This window comes from Castor canadensis, chromosome 6, assembly GCF_047511655.1.
Source record: "Castor canadensis chromosome 6, mCasCan1.hap1v2, whole genome shotgun sequence".
Lineage (NCBI taxonomy): Eukaryota > Metazoa > Chordata > Mammalia > Rodentia > Castoridae > Castor > Castor canadensis.
The window spans coordinates 112988766-113013350 of NC_133391.1; the positions used below are offsets into that span (position 1 = coordinate 112988766).

Consider the following 24585-nt stretch of genomic DNA (forward strand, 5'->3'; position numbering starts at 1 on the left):
AATCGAGCACTTTACCAAAAATAAAATGTTTAACAAAATCAAAACCAAATTTTAACATTTCATTACATTGGTAAAATACTACTTTTTTTGTTTAAATTTCCATTTGCTTAAAAACCATCTTAAGGTAACTATGATTAAAGTACATTTTTCTAAAGAAAATTAAAATTAAAAATGTTAATGTAACCAGTGAAAATGGAGGAACAGGGCACAGATTACAGATGTTAATGAAGGTTAAATGCTTTAGTCAAATGTAATTTTTAAATCATGGCTAAAATTAAACTATAGTAGACACTGGGTGGTGGTATGTGACTATTTGGTATAGTGTACCTTATATTTTGTGTGTGTGTGTGTGTGTATGCATATATATGTAATATATGTGTGTGTGTGTGTGTGTGTGTGTGTATATATATATATATATATATATATATATATATATATACACAAATAAAGAAATACTTTCGATTTTTAATAAAAGTGAACTGCAATACCTAAGCAAACAGGTCACTTAAATTCAAAATAAGACTCAAAAGACAGGCCACAGAATGAGAGAAAATCTTTGTCAGCTATTCATCTAATAAGGGACTAATATCCAGAATCTACAGGGAACTCAAAAAAACTCAACCTCCCAAAAAAATCAACATCCCAATGAAGAAATGGGCACAAAAATTAAACAGGGAATTCTCAAAGGAGAGATACAAATAGTTAGTAAATACATAAAAAAAATGTTCAACTTCTCTGGTTAGCAAAGAGATGCAAATCAAACTACACTCAGATTTCACCTCACCCCAATTAGAATGACCATAATTCAAGGGAAACAACAACAACAAATGCTTGCGAGGATACAGCAAAACAGAAACCCTAATACACTGTTGGTGGGAATGCAAATTAGTGCACCCACTATGGAAAGCATTATGGAGAGTCCCCAAAAGGCTAAAAATAGAACTGTCATATGATCTAGTGATACCACTCCTGGGCATATACTCAAAGGAACGTAAGTCAGGATACAATAGAGAGACACCTGTACACTGATGTTCATCGCAGCACTATTCACAATAGCCAAGCTATGGAAACAACACAGATGCCCTACAACTGAATGGATCAAGAAAATGTGGTATAGATACACAATGGAGTTTTACTCAGCCATAAAGAATAACGACATGGTTTGAAGGTAAATGGATAAAGTTGGAGGACATCATGTTAAGAGAAGTAAGTCGGGCTCAGAAAGACAAAGGCCAAATCTTTTCTTGCATAAATGGACGATAGATCCAAAAGATAAACATATAAACAAAAATAAGCATTATCATATGCAACCTCATATGCAGAACATGTTAGTAATAATGGAATTACTGTATGGAACTCAGAGAAAGAAGGAAAGGAAAAGAGAATGATAGAGCATCAGTAATATTATAAAATACAACATTTGTGAAGGTACAGGATATAAGGATGTGTACTGCAAGCTGCTGAAAAAGAGGGGGTGGGAGGAAGGAGGTAAGGGAGAGTAAACAGCAGGGTGTGAATGGACCAAAATAAAGTATACCAACATCAGGGATACATAAAGAAACTCCTTTGAACATCAACTTAAATATTAATAACGAAAGACAGGACTGTAAAATAGGTATAGTGTGTGGGAGGGTACTAGAGGGAAGGGGAGGGTAAAGGAAAGAAATTAAGGTGAGGGTATATAGTTGATGGACTTCATATACTTACACGAAATAGAACAAAGAAACCTCTTGCAATTGCTTTAAGTGCAGCAGGGAGGGGGTTGAGGAGGAGAGAGGATAGAGGGTGATCTAACCAAGGTACAATATAAACCTAACCAAAATCGTCACTATGAATCCCCTCCCGTATAATGAACGCATCCTAATAAAAAAATTTTATAATAGAAAATTGTAAAATTGAACACAAGATGATTAATGATATATGAAGTAGTTTCTAAAGCAGCCAGCATCACATCTCAAATCAATTTTATAAAGGGGCAATTTTATAATCTCAAATCATTTTATAAAGGGGCAAATCAATCATCAAACCAATGTATATCCAAGACTGATCAGCAATAAAAATACGTATACTATGACGAGCTTCAAACTTTTTTTGTGTGTGTAGAAATGGGCTTTGCCACTTAAGCAACTCCTCTAGTCCATTTTGCTCTAGTTATTTTGGATATGAGGGGTCTTGTGAATTATTTGCCTGGGCTGGCCTTGAACCTCCATACTCCCTATCTCAACCTCCCAAGTAGCTAGGATGACAGAAGTGAGTCACCCAGCTAGCTTGAGACATTTTAACAATGAAGATTATCAAACATTTCTGATGACTCATTCATAAAAACTTTGGCAAATTTAAGCTATTTTCAGCCTCTCAACTGAAAAAAAATTCATTTGGTTCCATTTTTCAAAAGAAAATATACTGTCTATTTAACATATAGTATAAAACATCTACAAGCGTAGTAGAATATGAACAACAAATTCAACCTTCCATAAAGAGCCCTTGATAAAATTGTGGTGTTGCTGGGTACGGAACCCAGGGCTAGTACATGCTAGGCAAGTGCTCTACCACAGAACTATATTTCTAGCCAGTAATTGACAAAAAAACAAGGACAGACAGTTTAAGGTCATATTCTCTGTCAAGAATCTAAAATGGTGAATTCATGCTAAGAACATACTATATGCTTTGAAGACTAAGGAAATAAAAAGTTGACATCCATTGAAAACTAAGAACATTGACATACACACTTTTGTCAATCAATGGCACCCTATTTCAGCAAAGGTAGCATAGAGATATGCCTGAAGGTAAAACCAAGAGATCCTTAAGAACTCTAGGTCTGCTCCAATAGAGAGATAAACATGAAATAATGGTGCAAGAATAAACTGAAAAATGTGTGTGTCAGAGGTGGGGAAGGAGTTACAATTATTCTGTTTTGGGATGGCCTTTCCATTATTCTGAGATTTTATCCATCTACTTCCAGGAGACTAATTTTTTAATATGCACCATTTTTTAGTCAGCAGACTTTTGGTTCTGTCTTTAACATAACAAAATAAAAATTTTAAAGATTTTTTTTAACTGTCCCTTGAAGTCTGAAAGTCTAGTAATACACATGTTTAAAAAAAAAAAGGTAAGGACACTCTTTAAGACCAAGTTTTTCCAGGGGGGTGGGAAGAGTAACATACCCATTACAGTAATTCATTGTACAAAAATTTGGAATTAACAGTACCAAACTTGGCACTTAATGTTTAGCTAGATATACATTTTGAAACCCTAGCAAAGAAAACAAAAATTGGAAAAACTAAAACCCAAGATTCACAAAAACAATGTTGGATGTAAGAATTTGGATAACTGTTTTTTTCTTCTTTCCACTTCACTATATTTTCAAAATTTTCTATGAGTGTGCATGACTTATTCAAACTGAACTTAAATATGTAAAATAATATTTTAATATCACTAACTTTTTATTATTTTAAACACACTAATTCTGAAACAAAACCATAAAATTAAATATGTGACCAGGAATTTCATTCATGCTTCTGATTAAAATGCTGAGAATAACTGAGAAATAACTTTCTTCAGTCATCCACTGCAAACATATAACTACTTATGCCAGGCCATTCCTTTGAAAACAGAAAACTTCTGACAACCCATGTCACCTGTAAACTGGTCTTGTTTAAGGCACTGACTGGCATGACAATCTTTTCTTCTGACCCTAACCATTCTAGCCTGCTATTAGCAAAAGTGACTCTCTCCAGAGAAATTCCAAAGAGTATGGAATTTGGGCATCATCCCCCTCCATTCCCTATCCAAAGAAGTACAGACTGACTCCCAAGTCCTGATGATTTCTAACCCACATGCCAAGAAATATGTGCCTTCAGGATATTTCCAATATCCTTAGTACAGAAACTCTCGGTAAAGGCATCAAATCATTGCACTTCCAAGGCCTGACTTTTCTACTGCCTTTGACAAAATTGCTCATATTAACTCTTATCTCTCTCAGAATCCAAATATAAAAAGCACCAATGGTACTCAATAAATGTTTGCTGAATGAAAAAAAGACACCAAACATAATGAAAGGATTTTTTTTAAATCACTGCATTGTAACAATTATTTTGTTATAAAGCAGATGACACTGATTAGCAGCAGCTCAATCCATGCAACAATGGTAAAAGATCACATTTTATTAGTAATCCACTAGTTATAACAGTTCTTAATAATTCTTTTTTTGTTTGTTTTGGTTTGGTTCTGGTAGCACTGCAGTTGACCTCAGGGTCACATGCTTGCTAGGCAAGTGTTCTACACTCCAAGCCACAACCCAATCCTTTTGCTTCTTTAAATTTGTTTTCTCAGATTGAGTCTAGAGCTTTTTGCCTAACTGGCCTTGGAACTCAATCCTCCAACTTCAGTCTCCCAAGTAGCTGGATTACCAGTTTGTTTTTGAGATAGGATCCCACTAATTGTTGCCAGAACTGGTGTGGACCAGTGATCCTCCTGTCTCCACCTCCCAAGTAGCGGGAATTTTGTTTTTGAAACAGGACTCACTATGTAGCTCAGGTTATTCTCCAACTTGTATGTGAGTGTCAGTGGCTCATTCCTGTAATCCCAGCTACTTGGAAGGTGGAGATTAGGAGGATTACTGTTTAAGAAGACCAACAGAGGCAAAGCACTGAGTACAAACCCCAGTACCACCAAAAATAATACCAACTTACTATTAGCCAAGGCTGGCCTCGAACTCAACATTTATTGCAGCCTCAATCTCCTGAGTGCTGGTATTAGAGGCATGTACCAGCACAAATGTCCAATAATTCTTATGTTTTTGATGGGCAAAACATAAAAATGTCAAAATGTTAATTTTTACATGCAACAATGTAAGCTCCCTTAAGAAAATCACTGTACTATTTTGTTCACTGCTGTATTCCCAGATTCCAGAATGACAGCAAGCATTTACTTAGTGGCAAATATTCACAGAACAAACAAATGAGTATTATGTATGCTAAGGCACATTCCCCCACCCCCATCAGAATAGTCTTCAGAAACCAAGATTCTAAACTGTGGAAATACTAACCCAAAACAAAGCAGGTCTGAGACATCTTGGTAAACTGTCTTTAATCAAATTAGCATCCAGTCTTTCACTCAAGCTCCATGTCACCAGATATCATTCATTCAAACAGGTTAGTCATTTAACATTGCAGACCCTTGGTCTAATAACCACAAATCATTAGCTTTCTAACATCTCTTAGTACCCATTTGAGTATAATGTGTACAGTGTCTTTCTATATCTTAGATTGTATATAGAAAAGATCACCAAGTACAAAAGCAAAAGTTCCAATTAGATCTGATCAGTCTGTACTGTATTTCTAGAGAATTTTTAATACTGTTAAGAATTTTCACACCTATCTTATGAAATGGCACAAATTAGAGGCGTTCATTTGTTAGTTTGCCACTATGCACAGGACAAAAGTATGGCTATCACCAGATGGACTCATAAACAATGGCTAGCTGGACTGAATTTAAATTAAATTAAATCTAGAGACCAATCTACACTCTCAGTGTTTGTTTGGAGGTTCTAGCAGAGAAGCTCAGCTACTCATATATCCTTAATTGAAGAATGGTCCTCTATTAGTCTGTACTCTTTGACTGAATGTGTAGCTTTGGGAAGGATGCACATGGAGCAGTAAGAGAACACCTGCATAGCTAGCCAGATCATCCTAATCAACCCTAGCAATCAATGGGGTGACAGATGTCTCAGCCAGACCATCCTGGAGGCCGATCTGACACAACAGTCCTGCAAAGATAAAACCTACTTGGAGAGTACAGCTAATGGGAATTATAAACTTCTTTGACCAAATGAAAACTACAAAACATGGTGCTGAAGCTTATTTTTATACTCCTTCTGAACATTCATCTGCTTCAAAATAATCAGTCCACAATATGGTGGTAAAGTTCTTTGAATACAAAAGTGGAAGAGAAAAACTGTCAAAAAATTTTAAAAATGAGGGTAAATTCAAACATGATATATTGTAAGAACTTCTGTAAATGTCACAATGCATTCCTAGTACAATAATATAATTAAAAAAAAGAAAAACACATCAAAGCTTCCTCATAATGTTTTCCACGGAATAAATTTCTTAAACAGTTCAAGGCAACGAGGTAAGAAATACAGTTTTGTATACCTTAAAAGGAACTTTTTAAAACAATTCTATACATAATGAAGTTTAGTTTTAAAAATTGAGAAAACCCCCAAATACTTACTTTGTAAATAGTGCAAAACCATCAATACAAGACTATAGCTGTTTAAAGTACCACGACTGGCGTCATTTATATCATGGTGACTTGCCCACTTCTTAATCACCAGTACTAATGGACGAACTCGATTTTCAACTGCAAATAAAATTAAAACTTAAAAATGAGTAAGAAGATATTACAATTTCTTTGAAAATTTACATAACTTTACAACATCAAGCCTGTAAAGAAGCAAACCTCCCTGTGTAGTAAACACAATGTTCACCATAAATGAACTTCTAAATGTGACTTACTTCTAAGTTTGCCTCAGTTACCTTTAAAAAATTATCACTTATTTAAATGCATTTGATTTACTTATAACTCTTGTAGTATATGATTTTACTACAGCAACATAATTTGCAAATAATAAAATAAGATACATTATACCTAAACACAACTAATGATGTGTTGCTCTTTACTATAAACATCTTTTTTATCTTTCTTTTTTTTACATTTTGGTGATCGAATTCAGGGCCTTGGGTATGTTAGGCAAGCATCCTAATACTAGTATCCTCTACTACTGATCTATACCCCCAGTCCATAAACACCTTTAAAAAGCAATCAATAAAGAATAACAGAAAAACAGAAGCTGATTATTTAGAAATAAACCAAAAACTTACGATATGCATAAGTTCTGAGAAGGAATGTGTTTCTTATTCCAACAATATTGTTTACATTCAAGTCAAATTCCACACAACTATTTTAAAAAAAAGTAAAATAAATGTTAACTCAAGTACACATAACCTCCCTCCCTAGTAAAGAAACTGATGTCAATCCATCAAATGATGCAAAATAGCATGGGCCCAAAAGCCAGATCTTATTTGTAAAATAAGGCACTAAAGAAATAAGAATGAATATTAGTAGTATTACCGTTAAAAGATCATTAATGTACTGGTAAATACTCAATTACCCCAAAGAAAATTTTTAAATCTTTTCTTCTCCACGCAAGCAAAATAATGTGGCTAAAAATATTACAAACTAAAAATTATTCCACTAAATTATATATTTCCAAATAATTTGGAACTACAGCATTATATACTTAAAAACAATAGGAATAAAAAGCTAAATAAAATGCAAGTGAAAAAATAACAGAATAGATTCTGTCTGCTCATTATAGTCCCGCTAAAAAGGCTAATAAATTGTATCATGTCAAAAATAGCCCAATATTATGATATCTAATTTCTTCTGATTACTCAATTTTCCATGAAAAGACTGTTTAAAATAAAAACAAAACTCCAAGCTGGGCATGGTGGCACACACCTGTAATTCCAGCATTCAGAAGGCTGAGACAGGAGGATAGTCAGTTTGAGGCCAGTCTGAACTACATAGTAAGACCCTATTTCAAAAAAAAAATTAGCTAATTAAGTAAGTAAACAAAACAAAATTCCTTTCTATAGCTTTTCAATACAAAATTTGAAATTTATCAATTCAGTTATCTTGTTGTAGGGAACCAAAGGAATCTTACAATCTTTCCATTTCCATTATCCCTATTATTAAGAAAATGGATGGTGGTTATTAACACTTCAGATATATACATATCTGGCTTTGGAAAATTTATTTTAACAATAGTTACAATCTTTAGTTAGGCTTGTGTAAGTCTTAACACTGAAGTCAGTTTGTACTTCCTTCACATAACTCAATAGAGATGAAGAACCACTTGGTAGAAAACTTTTCTATGGGGGTAGGAATGTAGAGTAGTAGCAGAGTGTTTGTCTAGCATGTACAAGGCCTTGGGTTTGATCCCCAGCACTAGTTAAAAAAAAAAAAAAAAAAACTTTTCAAAAATATGAAGTCAGTATGTGCCTAACATGTTTCCTGCACAGGGCACATTACACTTAGGAACACTAGAGGTACTCCAGTGTTATTATTTGAGGACCAGTATAAACGGTAGAAAAGCACAAAAATGTAAAGAAAAAGGAAAAAAAAAAAAAAACTTGATACTAACTAGAAGGTGAGAAGGACTCTTGCCTTCAGTATGAAAACTGAAATAAGAAGTCAGAGTGTCATCTTATTTCTTCTTCCTCAGCTGAAAAGACGGGAATCAGACTACTCAAAAAATTTTGTCAAGAAAGAGTAGGAAATACTCTGGAGTTAGTAGGTATTGGTAAGAACTTTCTCAATGAAACCCCAGCAGCACAGCAACTAAGAGATAGCATAGATAAATGGGACCTCATAAAACTAAAAAGCTTCTGTTCATCAAAAGAAATGGTCTCTAAACTGAAGAGAACACCCACAGAGTGGGAGAAAATATTTGCCAACTATACATCAAAGGACTGATAACCAGAATATACAGGGAACTTAAAAAATTAAATTCTCCCAAAACTAATGAACCAATAAAGAAATGGGCAAGTGAACTAAACAGAACTTCCTCAAAAAAAGAAATTCAAATGGCCAGAAAACACATGAAAAAATGCTCACCATCTCTAGCAATAAAGGAAATGCAAATTAAAACCACGCTAAGATTCCACCTCACCCCTGTTAGAATAGCCATCATCAGCAACACCACCAACAACAGGTGTTGGCGAGGATGCGGGGAAAAAGGAACCCTCTTACACTGTTGGTGGGAATATAGACTAGTACAACCACTCTGGAAAAAAATTTGAAGGCTACTTAAAAAGCTGGACATCGATCTACCATTTGATCCAGCAATACCACTCTTGGGGATATAACCAAAAGACTGTTACTCCAGAGGCACCTGCACATCCATGTTTATTGCGGCACTATTCACAATAGCCAAGTTATGGAAACAGCCAAGATGCCCCACCACTGACAAATGGATTAAGAAAATGTGGTATCTATACACAATGGAATTCTATGCAGCCATGAAGAAGAACGAAATGTTATCATTCACTGGTAAATGGATGGAATTGGAGAACATTATTCTGAGTGAGGTTAGCCTGGCCCAAAAGACCAAAAATCATATGTTCTCCCTCATATGTGGACATTAGATCAAGGGCAAACACAACAATGGGATTAGACTATGAGCACATGATAAAAGCCAGAGCACACAAGGGAGGGGTGAGGATGGGTAAGACACCTAAAACACTAGCTAGCATTTGTCGCTCTTAACACAGAGAAACTAAAGCAGATACCTTAAAGCAACTGAGGCCAATAGGAAAAGGGGAACAGGTACTAGAGAAAAGGTTAGATCAAAAAGAATTAACCTAGAAGGTAACACCCACGCACAGGAAATCAATGTGAGTCAATGCCCTGTATAGCTATCCTTATCTCAACCAGCAAAAACCCTTGGTCCTTCCTATTATTGCTTATACTCTCTCTACAACAAAATTAGAACTAAGGGCAAAATAGTTTCTGCTGGGTATTGGCGAGGGGGGGGGGAGGCGGAGTGGGTGGTAAGGGAGGGGGTGGGGGCAGGGGGGAGAAATGAACCAAGCCTTGTATGCACATATGAATAATAAAAGAAAAATGAAAAAAAAAAATTTTGTCAGCTTGTGCATGTCCTAGAATGACCACTAAAGCCTATGTATATCAATACAGGGAGATACAACTAAAGCCTACAAATACCAATACAGGGAAATGCAAATAAACTTTACAAATAAGCAAATCCTTAAATCAATGAGTAAGAAAGCTTGTGTGTGTGTGTGTGTGTGTGTGTGTGTGTGATTTCAGTATTACCTTTGCAAAACTGGACTAGAAAAATCTGCTTAATTGAAATAACTAATTAAATAATCAACTTAAGGGCTGGAGGTATGCCTTAAATGGTAGAGTACCTGCCTAGCAAGAACAAGGCCGTGAGTTGAAACCCAAGAATGGTCCCCCTCAAAAAACAAAAAGAAAATTCAAACCCTAGTATTGCTAAATAATTAACACTTAACCATTTAATGTTATTTTGTTGTTGTTTTGAGTCTCACTACATAGTTCAGGTTGGCCTTGAATTCTTGATTCTCCTGCTTCAGCTTTCAGAGTACTGGGATTACAGGCATGTGCTACCACACCTAAATATTTTTATGTTCAGATATTACATAAACAATCCTAATCAGAGCCCAGTCTAGAATATACAGAAAAACACATAAATTTTTAAATAGAACAAGTATACTTTGCTGCTTTTCTTTTGTATCCATTATTTCTGATATTGTATATCTCTCATTAAAACAAAATGTTAACATGTTTAATGACAATTGTATTAGCAAACTCCTAAGACAAATATCAAATTTCATCAATGAATGTATGTTCTGGGGAATATTTTACACGTCCAAGAGGCAAAAGATCATTTAAAAATCCAAATATAAATATGTTTACATTCTTTAAATTGGACAATCTCAGATATCACACAGAATAACTATACTCAGTTAAGACTGTTCAGACTATTTAAAAAAAAATCATTTCAAAGACCCAAGTGATTTCTATAACCTGACGAAGACAAACTGCTGTGGTACAATATACATTTCCCAACTGTCTACACTAGATGAATAACTAAAAATAACCTAAGCAACTGGGAAAACAAGAGTTACTCACCTGACTTTATCCCTGAACTTCACAATTGGCACTTTTGCTCGGATCAGCTGAGGTCTCTCGATGTAGCCACCTGCAGGATAAAAGATAATGTCAATATCTGTCAATATTTTTCAAATTCTTAGTGTTCTAACACACATTTTTTAAAAACAGAATCTTACTAAGCTAAAACAACTTAAGAAAATGGTATCTTTGAGAAATAAAGCAAAGAAAAGAAGACATTGTCAAGTCTTTCTAAGACTGAAGAGTCTAATAACATCACTTAGAAGGCTTTATATTAAGGTTATTTTCAGAAATGTGGTATAACATCTAGTAGTACCTATAAAGATATTCATTAGAATATTATAAGAGTGAAAAAATAGTGAAAAAACAGGAAGACAGCTAAATTGTAGTACAACACATACTAAAAAATGTTAGCAATAGAAATCATAAGTTACAAAGACTCTTAAAAGTGGAAATGCTTGAAACATAGTGAGACAGGAACAAATTCAATTAATCATAATCTCTAAGAGGAAAAAATACCATATATATATATATATATATATATATATATATATATACACACATATATACTTCTTTTGTTTTTGTGTTTTGATGGGATTGGGGTTTGAACTCAGGGCTTCACACTTGCAAAGCAGGAACTCTACCGCTTGAACCACACTTCAGTCCATTTTGTTCTGGTTATTTTGGAGATGGGGAGTCTTGTGAACTATTTGCTTAGGCTGGCCTCAAATAGAAATCCTCCTGATCTCAGCCTCCCAAGTAATTAGGATTATAGGTGTAAGTCACAGGTGCCCAGCCTACATACATATTTTCAGTCCATCAAATATTCTGTGGGAACTTAAAATTAATTCTGATAGGATAATATATACATTAAAATCCATTTAGAATCAGCTTATTAAAGAAAAAAACTCTGCTCTGTGTGGTGGTGCATGCCTATAATCCCAGTTACTCAGGAGACTGCAGTTGAGGCAGCCTGGGCAAAACTTAGCAAGACCTCATCTCGACAAATAAGCTGAGCATAGCAGTACACACCTATGTTCTCAACTATGACAGAGCACAGATAGGAGGACTGCAATCCAGGTCAGCCTAGGCAAAAACGTGAGATCATATCCCAATAAATGAATGAATAAATAAAAGCAAAAAGGGCTGGGAACATGGTTCAAGTAGTAGAGTGGCTGCTTAGCAAGCACAAGGCCCTGAATTAAACCTCCAGTAAGTAATTGAGTGAGTGAGTGAGTGAGTGACTCTGTGAGAGAAACATTATTACTAGACTGGAGGTATGACTCAAGTGGAAGAGCACTTGCCCAAAAGAGCCTAAGTCAACAATTTTGCTTTCTGTTGGAGTAGTACGTTTGGGAATCATGTTCAGGAATATTTTTTAAATCAGTAAAAATGCATATTATTATAAAACAGATGAAATTCTCTCCCTCACAATAATACCTATAAGACTTTATCTATGTCACTCTTTGGACTACTCAGATATCTTGCATTACAGCTATTTATTGATTCAATTATTTCATAACTGTATATACCTTTTGAGAAAAAGAACTGAAGTTTATATATCTTTGAATCCCTCAATGCATCCAGTGGAAAATTTTGTAAGTAAGCTCAACAAAGATTTATTGAATAAATGGTCACATTTTTTAATCAAAAGTTAAAAGGAGTCAGTGGTGGTACATGCCTGTAATCCTAGCACTCAGAAAGGTGAGGCAGAAGGATATCAAGTTCAAGGGCAGCCTGGGTTATATAGCAACTTCCAGGCCAGCATGGGCTATAAAAAAAAATTTTTAAAGGAATTTAGTTGGAAGAAAAAAGATTCATGTTATAGCTAACCTGACCAGAAGATAAACAATTCTTATCTGAAAATAAAGTGAAAGACATCTGAAATAAATAGTTATGTCAGGTGACATATGAACTTGAGGCATGTCAGACTTACAAAGTCTAGTACAGAAGTGTTTATGGACTAAGGTGAGTATATGCCGTGCTTCAGTCTTCTGATTTACCTGAAAAAAAACACTGAAAAGTTAAAAATAAAGTGTTTTCCCATTATTTTTCAGAGTTTAATGTTTCACTTTCTTAAAGTAATTCAACAAAAAAGAAAACAAATAAGGTATACTTTTTCTGGAAAAGACAGCCTTTAGTGCACTCTTTCACATCCATGTTCCTAAATCAATTCCTGATTTTAAACATAAAGCACAATTTTAAAAAAAGAATTCTGAAACAGCCAAATGCCATTTTTCCCCTTCAGTACTGGTGTCTCAGTCTGTGTATAAGCAAACACATGATTAAGACTAGAGGATTAGTAAGATGTGCCTGAGCATAGTCTCACTGCATAAGAAAGTGTTAATTACAACTCTTGCCATATCCATTGTGTTTAGAATTTGAAGGGTTTTGTACCTTCTTACTTTTCTTTACATATTTCAAAGCACAGAAAAATACTACTTTCTTTCCTGGAAAAATTTGTTTCTAATTTGTAGTAACTTAGAAGTCATTTTATATTAGTGGAGTTAATATGAATATTAAAAATATTCATTGTTCAACAGATTTTTTTTTTGCTTTTTTAAAGATGTGGAACAAAATAAAGAACATTAAAATTCTAATGAATTTAATTTAAGCCTCAGTAGTTCAGAAGAGACCTCAGCACCTTAATGGGGCTGCTTTAGCAGTATTCCGAAATTATGATAAACAGAAAATCCAAAAGATAAATAATAAAGAAAGTTCTTTTCCTTAATAACTTTGTTGTGAAATTTCTTTCATTAGATAACATGAGAAACACACTTAAGAGTAAATGTTGCATTACTCACTGGTTCTTCTTTAACAACTAGGCATAAATCACCATCACTGCTCCGGGTACCAAATCCATTTAAAGAGGACCCAACCAAAAAAAGTCTGCTTTCTAGAGAAACAGAATATTATAAGATATTATTTAAAATTTAAAGTAGGAATGCACAGGCATAAAGGGCATGCAAAACAGGGAAACATACGTGGAAATAACAGCTGTATTTCTCTCTGCAGCTGTGTTCGACAGAGTTCTTTCTTCTTTAAGTCACTTATTTGCTGTTGACATGTTTCAAATAACTCCAGTATCTGCTGACTCAACTTGAATCCAACACACAAAAAAGCAAAGCAAAAGTTTTGTTTAGAAATGTAAAATAATTACCATAATTGGAAGTATAAATCAATTCTAATGACAACAATCTAAAAATAAACATATATTATCTTCTTAACACTATCCAACTCAAAGTTACTATTGCTCATGTATAGTCAGGTTTTAAAAACTGTGCACAAATTTTACAAAGTAAAATTCCACTTACAAGTCAAAGAAAAATATAGTCACAGAATTCATGAGTATACTTATGAGTCAGCAAACTTTGTACTATCTGTTTTTGTGTGGCCATGAGCAAAGAATGGTTTTTATCTTTAAAAGGTTACAAAAACAAGTAAGAATACGCAACTGAAAGCATATGTGAGTAGTATATCCTAAAAGATCTACTACTGGCTCTTTAAAGAAGTTTACCCAATCCACAGTATTCACAATGACAAATGCCAAGTGTAAGACTTTATAAAGTTCCCAGATTATACCCTCTTTTCCTTTCTCCTAAACTAGTCTGAACCCTGACTTCTTCAGATGAGGTTGCCATCAACTAATCTCCCTTGTTCTACTACCTATGTGGTTAACTCTTTCCCCAACAGCTCAACTCTTGCCATCACTACAGGTGATTTCTGTATCTGTAGACTATACTTACCATAGCACACTCCATTTCTAGACTTCTTTTATTCCAATATTTTTCATCACTGTACTCTCATAGCTACAATGTGGTCTTTACAATAAACTAGAATTGTTCTAGCTCTGAAATGTTAAATTCCAATATACCACATAGTTTCAATCTCCTGTTCATCTCTCATTTTCTCACTCTTCTCATACCTGCTTCCACCTAGAAGAGATCAAGGTTTCCTTGAGTCCTCCCTTCTCCCACTCCATTAGCACCTGAACAATGTGATTTTCTTGCCTAGACAGTTGGTATCCTAAAATGCTTCCCTTGAACCACTCTTTCTTTTTCATGCCTTATCAAAATCATCCCCTCATCATGCTCTAATACTGTCCTACAAAATTCTCACCTCAGATCAATTAAAAAGACCACTTTCTCTGCTCTTACAGCTAAGTTGCTAAAAGATAAACTGAAAACTTTAAAAATCGGAGTCTGTCAAATTTAATCTAAGAGACAGCACTTACTTCCATGCCTCTGGTTAGATACTGTTCCCATTTTTCACCAAACCATTCCAAAATCTCTTCCTCAACCCCCCTAAACCTATCTCACTTTCTCTGGCAGATAAACTCACATTGGAATTTACTAAGAAAATTGAAGAGACCAAAAGTACTATTCCTCAGCTTACTAACAAAAACCAGTTTGAAAGAAACTAATCTTTTTACTACACCTATCAGCCAAACTGTCCTCTTCTCCTAACACTTTTGTACTCAAGCTTTCAGGTGATCTCAGGAGCACACTCATCAGTTTTTTAATCTCTCTTTTGTATTTTCATTCCCTCCATCTCTAAGTCTTCCCCATAGTCCATAAGACAAAAGTGTCACCTCCATTATCTAAAATGTTTTCTACAATTATATTTAAAACACTTATTTTAAGAAGGCTGAGACACTGTGGGCAAACTGGCCATGACAGAGAAATCATTTTTTAATATTCCTAGATATTTGCAACACAAAAAAGACAAAGCAACTAACACCAAACTAAAACAAAAAAAAAACAGGCAACAAATACAACATGGCTAATTAGCTGGGTATCCATCATGAAGTAAAAATATGACCAGTTGAGGTCAAACACCAATAGCAGCAAGACCTACATGGTATCAGAAATAGTAAAGAGAAAGGAAAAGGAATTTGGACAACTCTAGAATTAAACAGGCAGACATCAAATGACCTGTAGGTACTAGTTTCTGCCTCTCACCCCCACAAAGGGTCCCATTTAGCATGGAATAGCACTCAACTTTGAAGAGCTTCACAAGCTACAATTTACTGGAAAGTGTGAGAGGGTCACAGAAAGATATGGGGTCTCAAAAGTAAATGAAGGGCCCTTCTAAGACAAAGAAACATACTAAGCAGAAACTACCAGGAGAAGAAATCTAAACTAGGTAAAACCAATTGAGGCAAAGGAAAGGTTTAGAATGGTTCTGATTTCTGAAGAGTATTTCACAATGTCAGCAAACATTTTTGACTACTCAAAGAGGGGAAGGGGCGTGTCAGTGACATTGAGAGGCCAAGGATGGCACTAAAGATCCTATAATGGACATGATAACCAGCCCCCCAGGAAAGATCATTTGGCCCAAAATGTCAATAGTGCAGAGGGTAAAAATCCCGATCTGAATCAAAACAGGAATAAAGGTAAGATACTATATGACAACAGGAGTACCAGCATTGCAAAGTTAGGAAGGTCAGCCTGCCCAACTTTCCCCTCTAAAAGCAATCCTTAAAAGGACATCTCACTTAAACACAAATAAAAAGAACTGGAATCACAGAAAGAGAAGTAAGAATGAAAGGGAGAAGACAAAATTTGGAGAAATAATCCCTGAAAAGGATTCTATTCATTTCCCAAAGTTTTTACAAAAAAAATGAGAATGAAGGGCTGGAAGTGAGGTTCAAATGGTAGAATGCTTGCCTAGCAAGCATAGAGCATTGTAAACCACCAAAAAAAAAAAAGAGAGAGAGAGAGTAATACTCCTAAAGATAATGAAACACATGGCAAAGACATGTCCCTGAAAACATGAACAAATTTTTAACATATTAAAAAAAAAACACAGATTTTCTCATTTTAATTTTCTAAAAAGGTTATTAAAGTATACATATATTAGCAACAAACAAGTACAAATATGCTTTTTACAAAACTTACAAAAGCTTGCCTATCACTGGTGACTCGCCTATAATTCTAGCTAATTGGAAGGCTGAAATCGGGAGGAAATAGAGGATCGTGGTTCAGGGTCAGCCAGAACAAAAAAGTAAAGTTTGTGACACCTCATATCTCAACCAACAGCTAGGCACAGTGCTGTGTGCCTATCATCCCAAGCTACACAGTAGGCTGAGATAGGGAGGATCATGATTCCAAGTCAGCCCTGGCCAAACAAGTTTGTAGGATCCCATCTCAATGGAAAAAACGCTGAACATGGTAGTGTGCACCTGTCATCCCAAAGACTCGGGAAGCATAAAATAGAAGAATCACAGTCTAGGCCAGCTTTGGCAAAAAAGTAACATCCTGGCTGATGGAGTGGGTCAAGTGGTAATACACGTGCCTAGCAAATATGAGGCCCTAAGTTCAAACCCCAGTCCCCCAAAAACCATGACATTACCTCCAAAAGGACCAGAGCAAAACAGGGCTGGACTGTGGCTTAAAACTGTAGAGCACCTATCAAGCACACGAAGCCCTGAGTTCAAGCTCCAATACCACCAAACAGAAAAACTGCAATAGCAGCAAAAGACATGAAATATTTAGAAATATATCATTCAAGACATTCCAAGCATGCTTATACTCTCTCTACAACAAAATTAGAGATAAGGGCAAAATAGTTTCTGCTGGGTATTGAGGGGGGGAGCGGGAGGGGGTGGAGTGGGTGGTAAGGGAGGGGGTGGGGGCAGGGGGGAGAAATAAACCAAGCCTTGTATGCACATATGAATAATAAAAGAAAAATGGAAAAAAAAAAAAAAAAAAAAAAAAGACATTCCAAGCAGAGAAGAGACAGTAACTCTATGTATGACTAAAATGTTTACCATCTGGTCCCGTAAAGACAAAGTTTGCCACCTCCTGATCTAAAGAATTAGGGAAAGCCACATAATCCTAGATATCAAGCAGGCATTCAATATTTATTGACTAACAAAATGAAGAAATTTCTTCAAATTTTATATTTATGAAGTTCTTTCATCAGAGTGACCATATTCACATAGAAACATTCACATGTGAGTCAGACATGATAGTACAGGCACTCAGGAGGCTGAGGTAGAAGGACAGTGAATTCAGAGTCAACCTGAGCCAGCTAGCAAGAGCCTATCTCAAAGAAAACAGAAAAAGAGGGTTTAGGGACATGGCTCACCTACCAAGTATAAGGCCCTGAGTTCAATCTCAAGTTATCACCCAAAAAAAGAAAAACCAAAAACAGAAAACAAAACAAAGAAGTATGCACACGTGAAAAAACTTACAATATGAAAAATATTACATATACATTATATGTATATTATAAATGTGATATGGAAAAATACCATATTCTTGCTCCTGTCCCTCTTTTACATGCACAAAAATACCCACCCACCAAGGAATATTATAAAGCTTTTTGGCTTTTTGTTTTTGAGATAGGGTCTCACTATGTTGCCCAGGTTGGCCTCAAATTTGTGATCTTCTTGCTTCAGCTTTCCAAGTGTTGGGCTGCAGGTATGTACCACCATGCCTGGCTCTTAAAAGTTTTTAAATGAAAGAATTTTCCTTACTGTGTAGTCATTTACTTAAGAGATTCACAATATCAAATCATTTTACTTTACACTAGAACTGACACATACAGCCCAGATGAGACAAAATGCTTAATTTAAGGAAATAGTTCAGAACATGGTTCTTTTTATAAAAAAAAAAAAAAAAAAAAAAGGCAGGGGGTCGGGGGAGAACATCTGATATTCCCCTGGCTAAAATCATATGTAATTTAGATTATATGTAAAATCAAGCTGGCTATGTATAATGGCACTTCAAGAATTTTTTACTTTTATTTTGTTTCACTGTAACATAAAATTTCCCTTATTTTTAGTTTAAAAAAAAACTATTCCAGCAAAGCAGATCATTCTAAGCTTGTTTAAATTGCTATAATACTACTTGTTTAGGCTGCCTGCCAAGATCTATTACTTTAAAATTACTTACAGAAGCAATCTATTTCTCACTGTAAGTAAAACTTACATTTGTTCAAAATTGTACAAGATTTGCTGAGGCCCTGATTTCAATCCCCAGTACCACCCAAAAACACAAAAATAAGATCTACAGTTCAAAATATTAGATATTTCTTCCAAATATAAATGTTCATTTTTCCTAAAACATATAATGTGTCCTTCAAGCCAAGCTCAAATTAAATTGCCAATAAAATCATCACTGTTGCTGGGCATAGTGACATATACCTGTGGTTACAACACTCAGGGAGGATGAGGTAGGAAGATCATGAGTTGGAAGCCAACTGGGTTTCTATAACAAGACACTGCCTCAAAAAAACCAAAAATACAATAAAATAAATCAAAACAACAGCAGCAAAGCATCATTGTCTAAGGTCAATACAAGCAATTATAAGGATAGGTAAAGTATGGATTTGAGTCCAGAAAAGTTCTTAAATATATCAATACATAAACTTTAATGTAATTCTCACATAGCATTTTCAGGAGTTTGTCTATCTATCTCTATTAGCTAGGACCCCATGAAAAAGAAAATTTAGAAATTATTTTAACTAAAGTATCAAAAACTGATCAAATACCCCAATAGTATGAAAAATGGTAACAGATTTTGCCTAAATTTAAGTGCTATCTATAAACAACAAATACAAAATTGGCAATGAGCTTTCAAAATAGGAGAAATTACATATAACCCAGAAAACGGGCCATTAGCTTATTTATAAGCATTTTAATAAAACCTGGCAATTTCTCAAATTTTCTCATTGCCTAATCACTGTCCACAAGTAACTATAGAAAGAGCTGGTACTAATTTACTGAATAAAATGGAAGTAGAGGGTCTGGGGGTATAGCGCAATTATAGAATATAGAATATAGAATATAGAATGTAGAATCTATGTTTAACATAGATGAGACCCTGTGTTTAATCCCAGCACCCAAATAAATAAATAAAACTAAATATGTACAAAAGTTCAAACTGATGCTGAATTCCCTTTCCCTTCAAATTAGCAATTCAAAAATAAAATCGAATCAGAAATATGTGATGCCTGAAACAACACACTCCTTGAGTATGTTAGTTATATTTTTGTGTGTGACACAATGTAGAGCTTCCTTAATTTATAATTTGGCATATGGAAAAAGCAGTTTAAATTACTCATTTTTTTTCCTTGAAGTTTGACTGATTTTTAGGCACATACTATATTATTATCTGAGTTTGGCCAAGGAAGAATTGCCTTATATTCAAAGGATAGAAAAGGGGGAGAAGTGAGAAAAAAAAAAAGAAAGAAAAGGTTTTACTAATCTTTTGTGTTGTGTTCTGGTCTAGGTGTTTTAAATAACTTTCTTCTCAGTGGCTTTCAAATAAATTAAAAAGATAGAGACCCTTGGAGATCTGTAAGATCCAACTGTTACACCAAGGATGCAAAAAGACTCCATAAAATTTGCCCTTTCCAAAATTAAACATCACACAAGAAATTCTGAATAATTCCTTCACAATCATCTTTTTATATTACTCAGTGTCAAGAAACCTCATCTAGGCTAGGCAATAGCAGCTCACACCCATAATCCCAGCTACATGGGAGGCTGAGATAGGGAAAATCAAGATTCCAGACCAGCCACGGCAAAAAGTTTGCTAGATCCCATCTGAACAGAAAAAAACAAACAAAAAAAACGGTTGTAATGGCATGCACCTATCATCCCAGAGATGGCAGGAAGCATAAAATAGGATCATGATTTTTGTTAAAAAGCAAGACCAGGGCAAAAAGGGCTAGAGGTGTGGCTCAAAGCAATGGAGCACCTGCTTAATAATTATGAAGCCCTGAATTCAAACCCAAGTACTGCCCAAAAAAAATGAAGAAAAGAAAAAAGAAAAAGAAATCTCAACTCAAAACTCAAAATTAATTAAGTCAATTCACATATTTAGCTAGAATTTTCAAAGAAGGGCTATAATAGATGGCATTCAGAAACTTGACAACTGATTCATCTATAAGGCTCTTTTTAGACAATAAACCATATATTCACCTAAAAGCTATAATATAATCAAAACTGAAATTCAGATTTCTAATTTAAAGAATTCTGTTTGTTAAAGTAACAACTTTAAAATCAGACAAAAGTTTTAAAAGCAAGAAAAAAATTTAAACTCAGAGGGCATTCATTTTCAAAATTTAGTTCTCGAGTTTTACAAAACACAGAATATAAATCCTCAAATTACTCTTAAAAATTTCAACAAAATCTTGGAGCTAACAAATTCAGCTGAGTGATTTATTAATAATAAAATTCATTATTAGCAATCTTAAGTGAGCCCTCTCCACCCAGCAAGTACTGTTTCAAACATTCTCCACTCCTTCTCTGGTCGGTCGGATTTTCTGCATTCAGTAAATGCAAGTTCCAGCCTTCTCTACTATTCTCAACCTCTGACATCCCACTTCACCCTCCCACTTTCAACAGATGATCTTGCATAGTAATTCAAAAAGAACGCAGAAAGAAGCCATGGACACTCCATTAATTTCTGCAAATCATACTTATAAACTGCCCTGCATGGGCACCTATTCTCTCCTCCTATCCTCCAAAAAGCTTTTCTCCTACCTAAGGCCAATCATTCCACCTATACACAGCACCCATTCCTTCCCACCTTCCAGGAAACTTTATTCATGATTGTTCTTTTCTCTCAAAACCCTACTCTCTTTACTGAATCTTTCCAACATTTATAAGTTTCTTCCACTAAAAGTCTTCACCCAACTTCCCACCTTTAGCTCCTTCCCTTCATAGCCAATTTTTCCAAAATAGTTAATGCATACTAAGTCTGCATTTCTGTTTTTCTTTTTCACAACCCCTTTCAGTCAGACTTAGACACAGGCTCTCTTCTAGACAATTACATCTTGCAATTGGCTTCAAAGACACCAACATACTTAACTATCAATTCTAAACATTTACTATGATGTTTCAAAAGCATCTTAAAGGCAACTTGCCCAAAGAACTCATAAGGCAATCCCTATTAAACATGCACATATAAATCTTACTCCTCTTTCAATTCATTTGGTCTCAGTGAAGGATTCACCTGTATCTAATTGTAGATGCCAGAAACTTGAAAGCAATCCTCCATAGCTTTTTCTCTAAGACAATTTTGTTCCCCTCTAGGACAACTGGAAATGGCAGCAGACAATTTTGGTTGTCACAGCAGGAACTGGTGGCACCTAATGAGTAGAAGCTAACAATGCTGTAGATATCCTAGAATACATAGGATAGTCCCTCCACTCCAAAGACAGTTGGCCTAAAATATCAATATTGTTGAGGCTCCCACACCATAATCTAATCCTATCAATTCACCTTCCAAGTGTAGCTTAAAACCCAATAATTTCTCTTCATCTTAAGTACCAGTATTTCCTAATTTAAGGCACTGATACAGGGCTTAGGCACAGCATTAGAAAATCTGATGGCTAACACCTGGCAAACCTGACTAAAATGAGGAGGGAAAAAACCCAAATTAGTAGAATCAGGAATGCAAAAGGGGAGATAACAACAAACACCAAGGAAGTCCGGGAAATCATCAGAGACAACTTCAAATAAATTCAAAAATCTTAAAGAAATGGACAGATTTCTAGATACATATGATCATCCAAAACTGAACCAAGAGGAAATTAATCACCTGAATAGACCTATAACACAAAATGAAATTGAAGCAGCAATCAAGAGTCTCCCCAAAAAGAAAAAAGTCCAAGACCTGATGGATTCTCTGCTGAATTCCATCACCTTTAAAGAAGAACTGACGCCAACCCTCCTTAAACTGTTCCACGAAATAGAAAGGGAAGGAAAACTGCCTAACACACTTTATGAAACCAGTATTACACTTATCCCAAAACCAGGGAAAGACATGTCCAAAAAGAAGAACTATAGGCCAATCTCCTTAATGAACATTGATGCAAAAATCCTCAATAAAATAATGGCAAACCGAATTCAATAACACATCAAAAAGATCATTCACCACACCAAGTAGGCTTCATCCCAGGAATGCAGGGGTGGTTCAACTTACGAAAATCAATCAACGTAACAAACCACATTAACAGAAGCAAAGCCAAAAACCACTTGATCATCTCAATAGATGCAGAAAAAACCTTTGATAAGATCCAACACCATTTCATGATAAAAGCTCTAAGAAAACTAGGAATAGAAGGAAAGTTCCTCAACATTATAAAAGCTATATATGACAAACCTACAGCCAGCATTATACTTAATGGAGAAAAACTGAAACCATTCCCTCTAAAATCAGGAACCAGACAAGGATGCCCACTATCTCCACTCCTATTCAACACAGTACTGGAAATCCTAGCCAGAGCAATTAGGCAAGAAGAAGGAATAAAAGGAACACTAATAAGTAAAGAAACTGTCAAAATATCCCTATTTGCAGACGACATGATCCTATACCTTAAAGACCCAAAAAACTCTACTCAAAAGCTCCTAGACACCATCAATAGCTACAGCAAGGTAGCAGGATATAAAATCAACATAGAAAAATCATTAGCATTTCTATACACTAACAATGAGCAAACTGAAAAAGAATGTATGAAAACAATTCCATTTACAATAGTCTCAAAAAAAATTAAATACCTAGGTGTAAACCTAACAAAGGATGTGAAAGACCTCTACAAGAAAAACTATAAACTTCTGAAGAAAGAGATTAAGGAAGACTATAGAAAGTGGAGAGATCTCCCATGTTCATGGATTGGTAGAATCAACATAGTAAAAATGTCGATACTCCCAAAAGTAATCTACATGTTTAATGCAATTCCCATCAAAATTCCAATGACATTCATTAAAGAGATTGAAAAATCTACCATGAAATTTATATGGAAACACAAGAGGCCACGAATAGCCAAGGCAATACTCAGTCAAAAGAACAACACTGGAGGTATCCCAATACCCGACTTCAAACTATATTACAAAGCAATAACAATAAAAACAGCATGGTACTGGCACAAAAACAGACATGAAGACCAGTAGAACAGAACAGAGGACCCAGATATGAAGCTATACAACTATAACCAACTTGTCTTTGAAAGGTGCTAAAAATATACGATGGAGAAATAGCAGCCTCTTCAACAAAAACTGCTGGGAAAACTGGTTAGCAGTCTGCAAAAAACTGAAACTAGATCCATGTATTTCACCCTATACCAATATTAACTCAAAATGGATCAAGGATCTTAATATCAGACCACAAACTCTAAAGTTGATACAGGAAAGAGTAGGAAATACTCTGGAATTAATAGGTATAAGTAAGAACTTTATCAGTGGAACCCCAGCAGCACAACAACTAAGAGATAGCATAGACAAATGGGACTTCATAAAACCAAAAAGCTGCTGCTCAACAAAAGAAATGGTCTCTAAACTGAGGAGAACACCCACAGAGTGGGAGAAAATATTTGCCAGCTACACATCAGACAAAGGACTGATAACCAGAATATATAGGGAACTCAAAAAACTAAAATCTCCCAAAATTAATGAACCAATAAAGAAATGGGCAAGTGAACTAAACAGAACTTTCTCAAAAGAAGAAATTCAAATGGCAAAAAAACACATGAAAAAATGCTCACCATCTCTAGCAATCAAGGAAATGCAAATTAAAACCACACTAATATTCCACCTCTTCCCTGTTAGAATAGCCCTCATTAGCAACATCACTAACAACAGGTGCTGGCAAGGATGCGGGGGGAAAAAGGAACCCTCTTACACTGCTGGTGAGAATGTAAACTCGTACAACCACTCTGTAAAAAAATTTGGAGGCTACTTAAAAAGCTAAACATTGATATGATCCAGCAATACCACTCTTGGGGATATACCCAAAAGACTGTGACACAGGTTACTCCAGAGGCACCTGCACATCCATGTTTATTGCAGCACTACTCACAATAGTCAAGTTATGGAAACAGCCAAGATGC

The 24585-nt window shown here is 35.1% G+C and overlaps 1 protein-coding gene across 4 annotated transcripts in view; it reads right to left on the reverse strand.

Moving 5' to 3' along the window:
* Tent2 (terminal nucleotidyltransferase 2) overlaps positions 1-24585 on the reverse strand; it is a 58175-nt gene that overhangs the window by 20225 nt on the left and 13365 nt on the right. For all 4 annotated transcript variants that reach the window (XR_012449131.1, XM_074077221.1, XM_074077220.1 and 1 more), the window contains exons 5-10: positions 13725-13839; positions 13545-13636; positions 12677-12743; positions 10741-10810; positions 6885-6961; positions 6235-6363 (exon numbers count right to left, since the gene is read on the reverse strand). Coding sequence is in view for 3 of the 4 variants with exons in the window: in XM_074077221.1 (XP_073933322.1) it covers positions 6235-6363; positions 6885-6961; positions 10741-10810; positions 12677-12743; positions 13545-13636; positions 13725-13839 (550 nt within the window). In the remaining variant the exon portion in view is untranslated. The remainder of the gene's footprint in view (positions 1-6234; positions 6364-6884; positions 6962-10740; positions 10811-12676; positions 12744-13544; positions 13637-13724; positions 13840-24585) is intronic.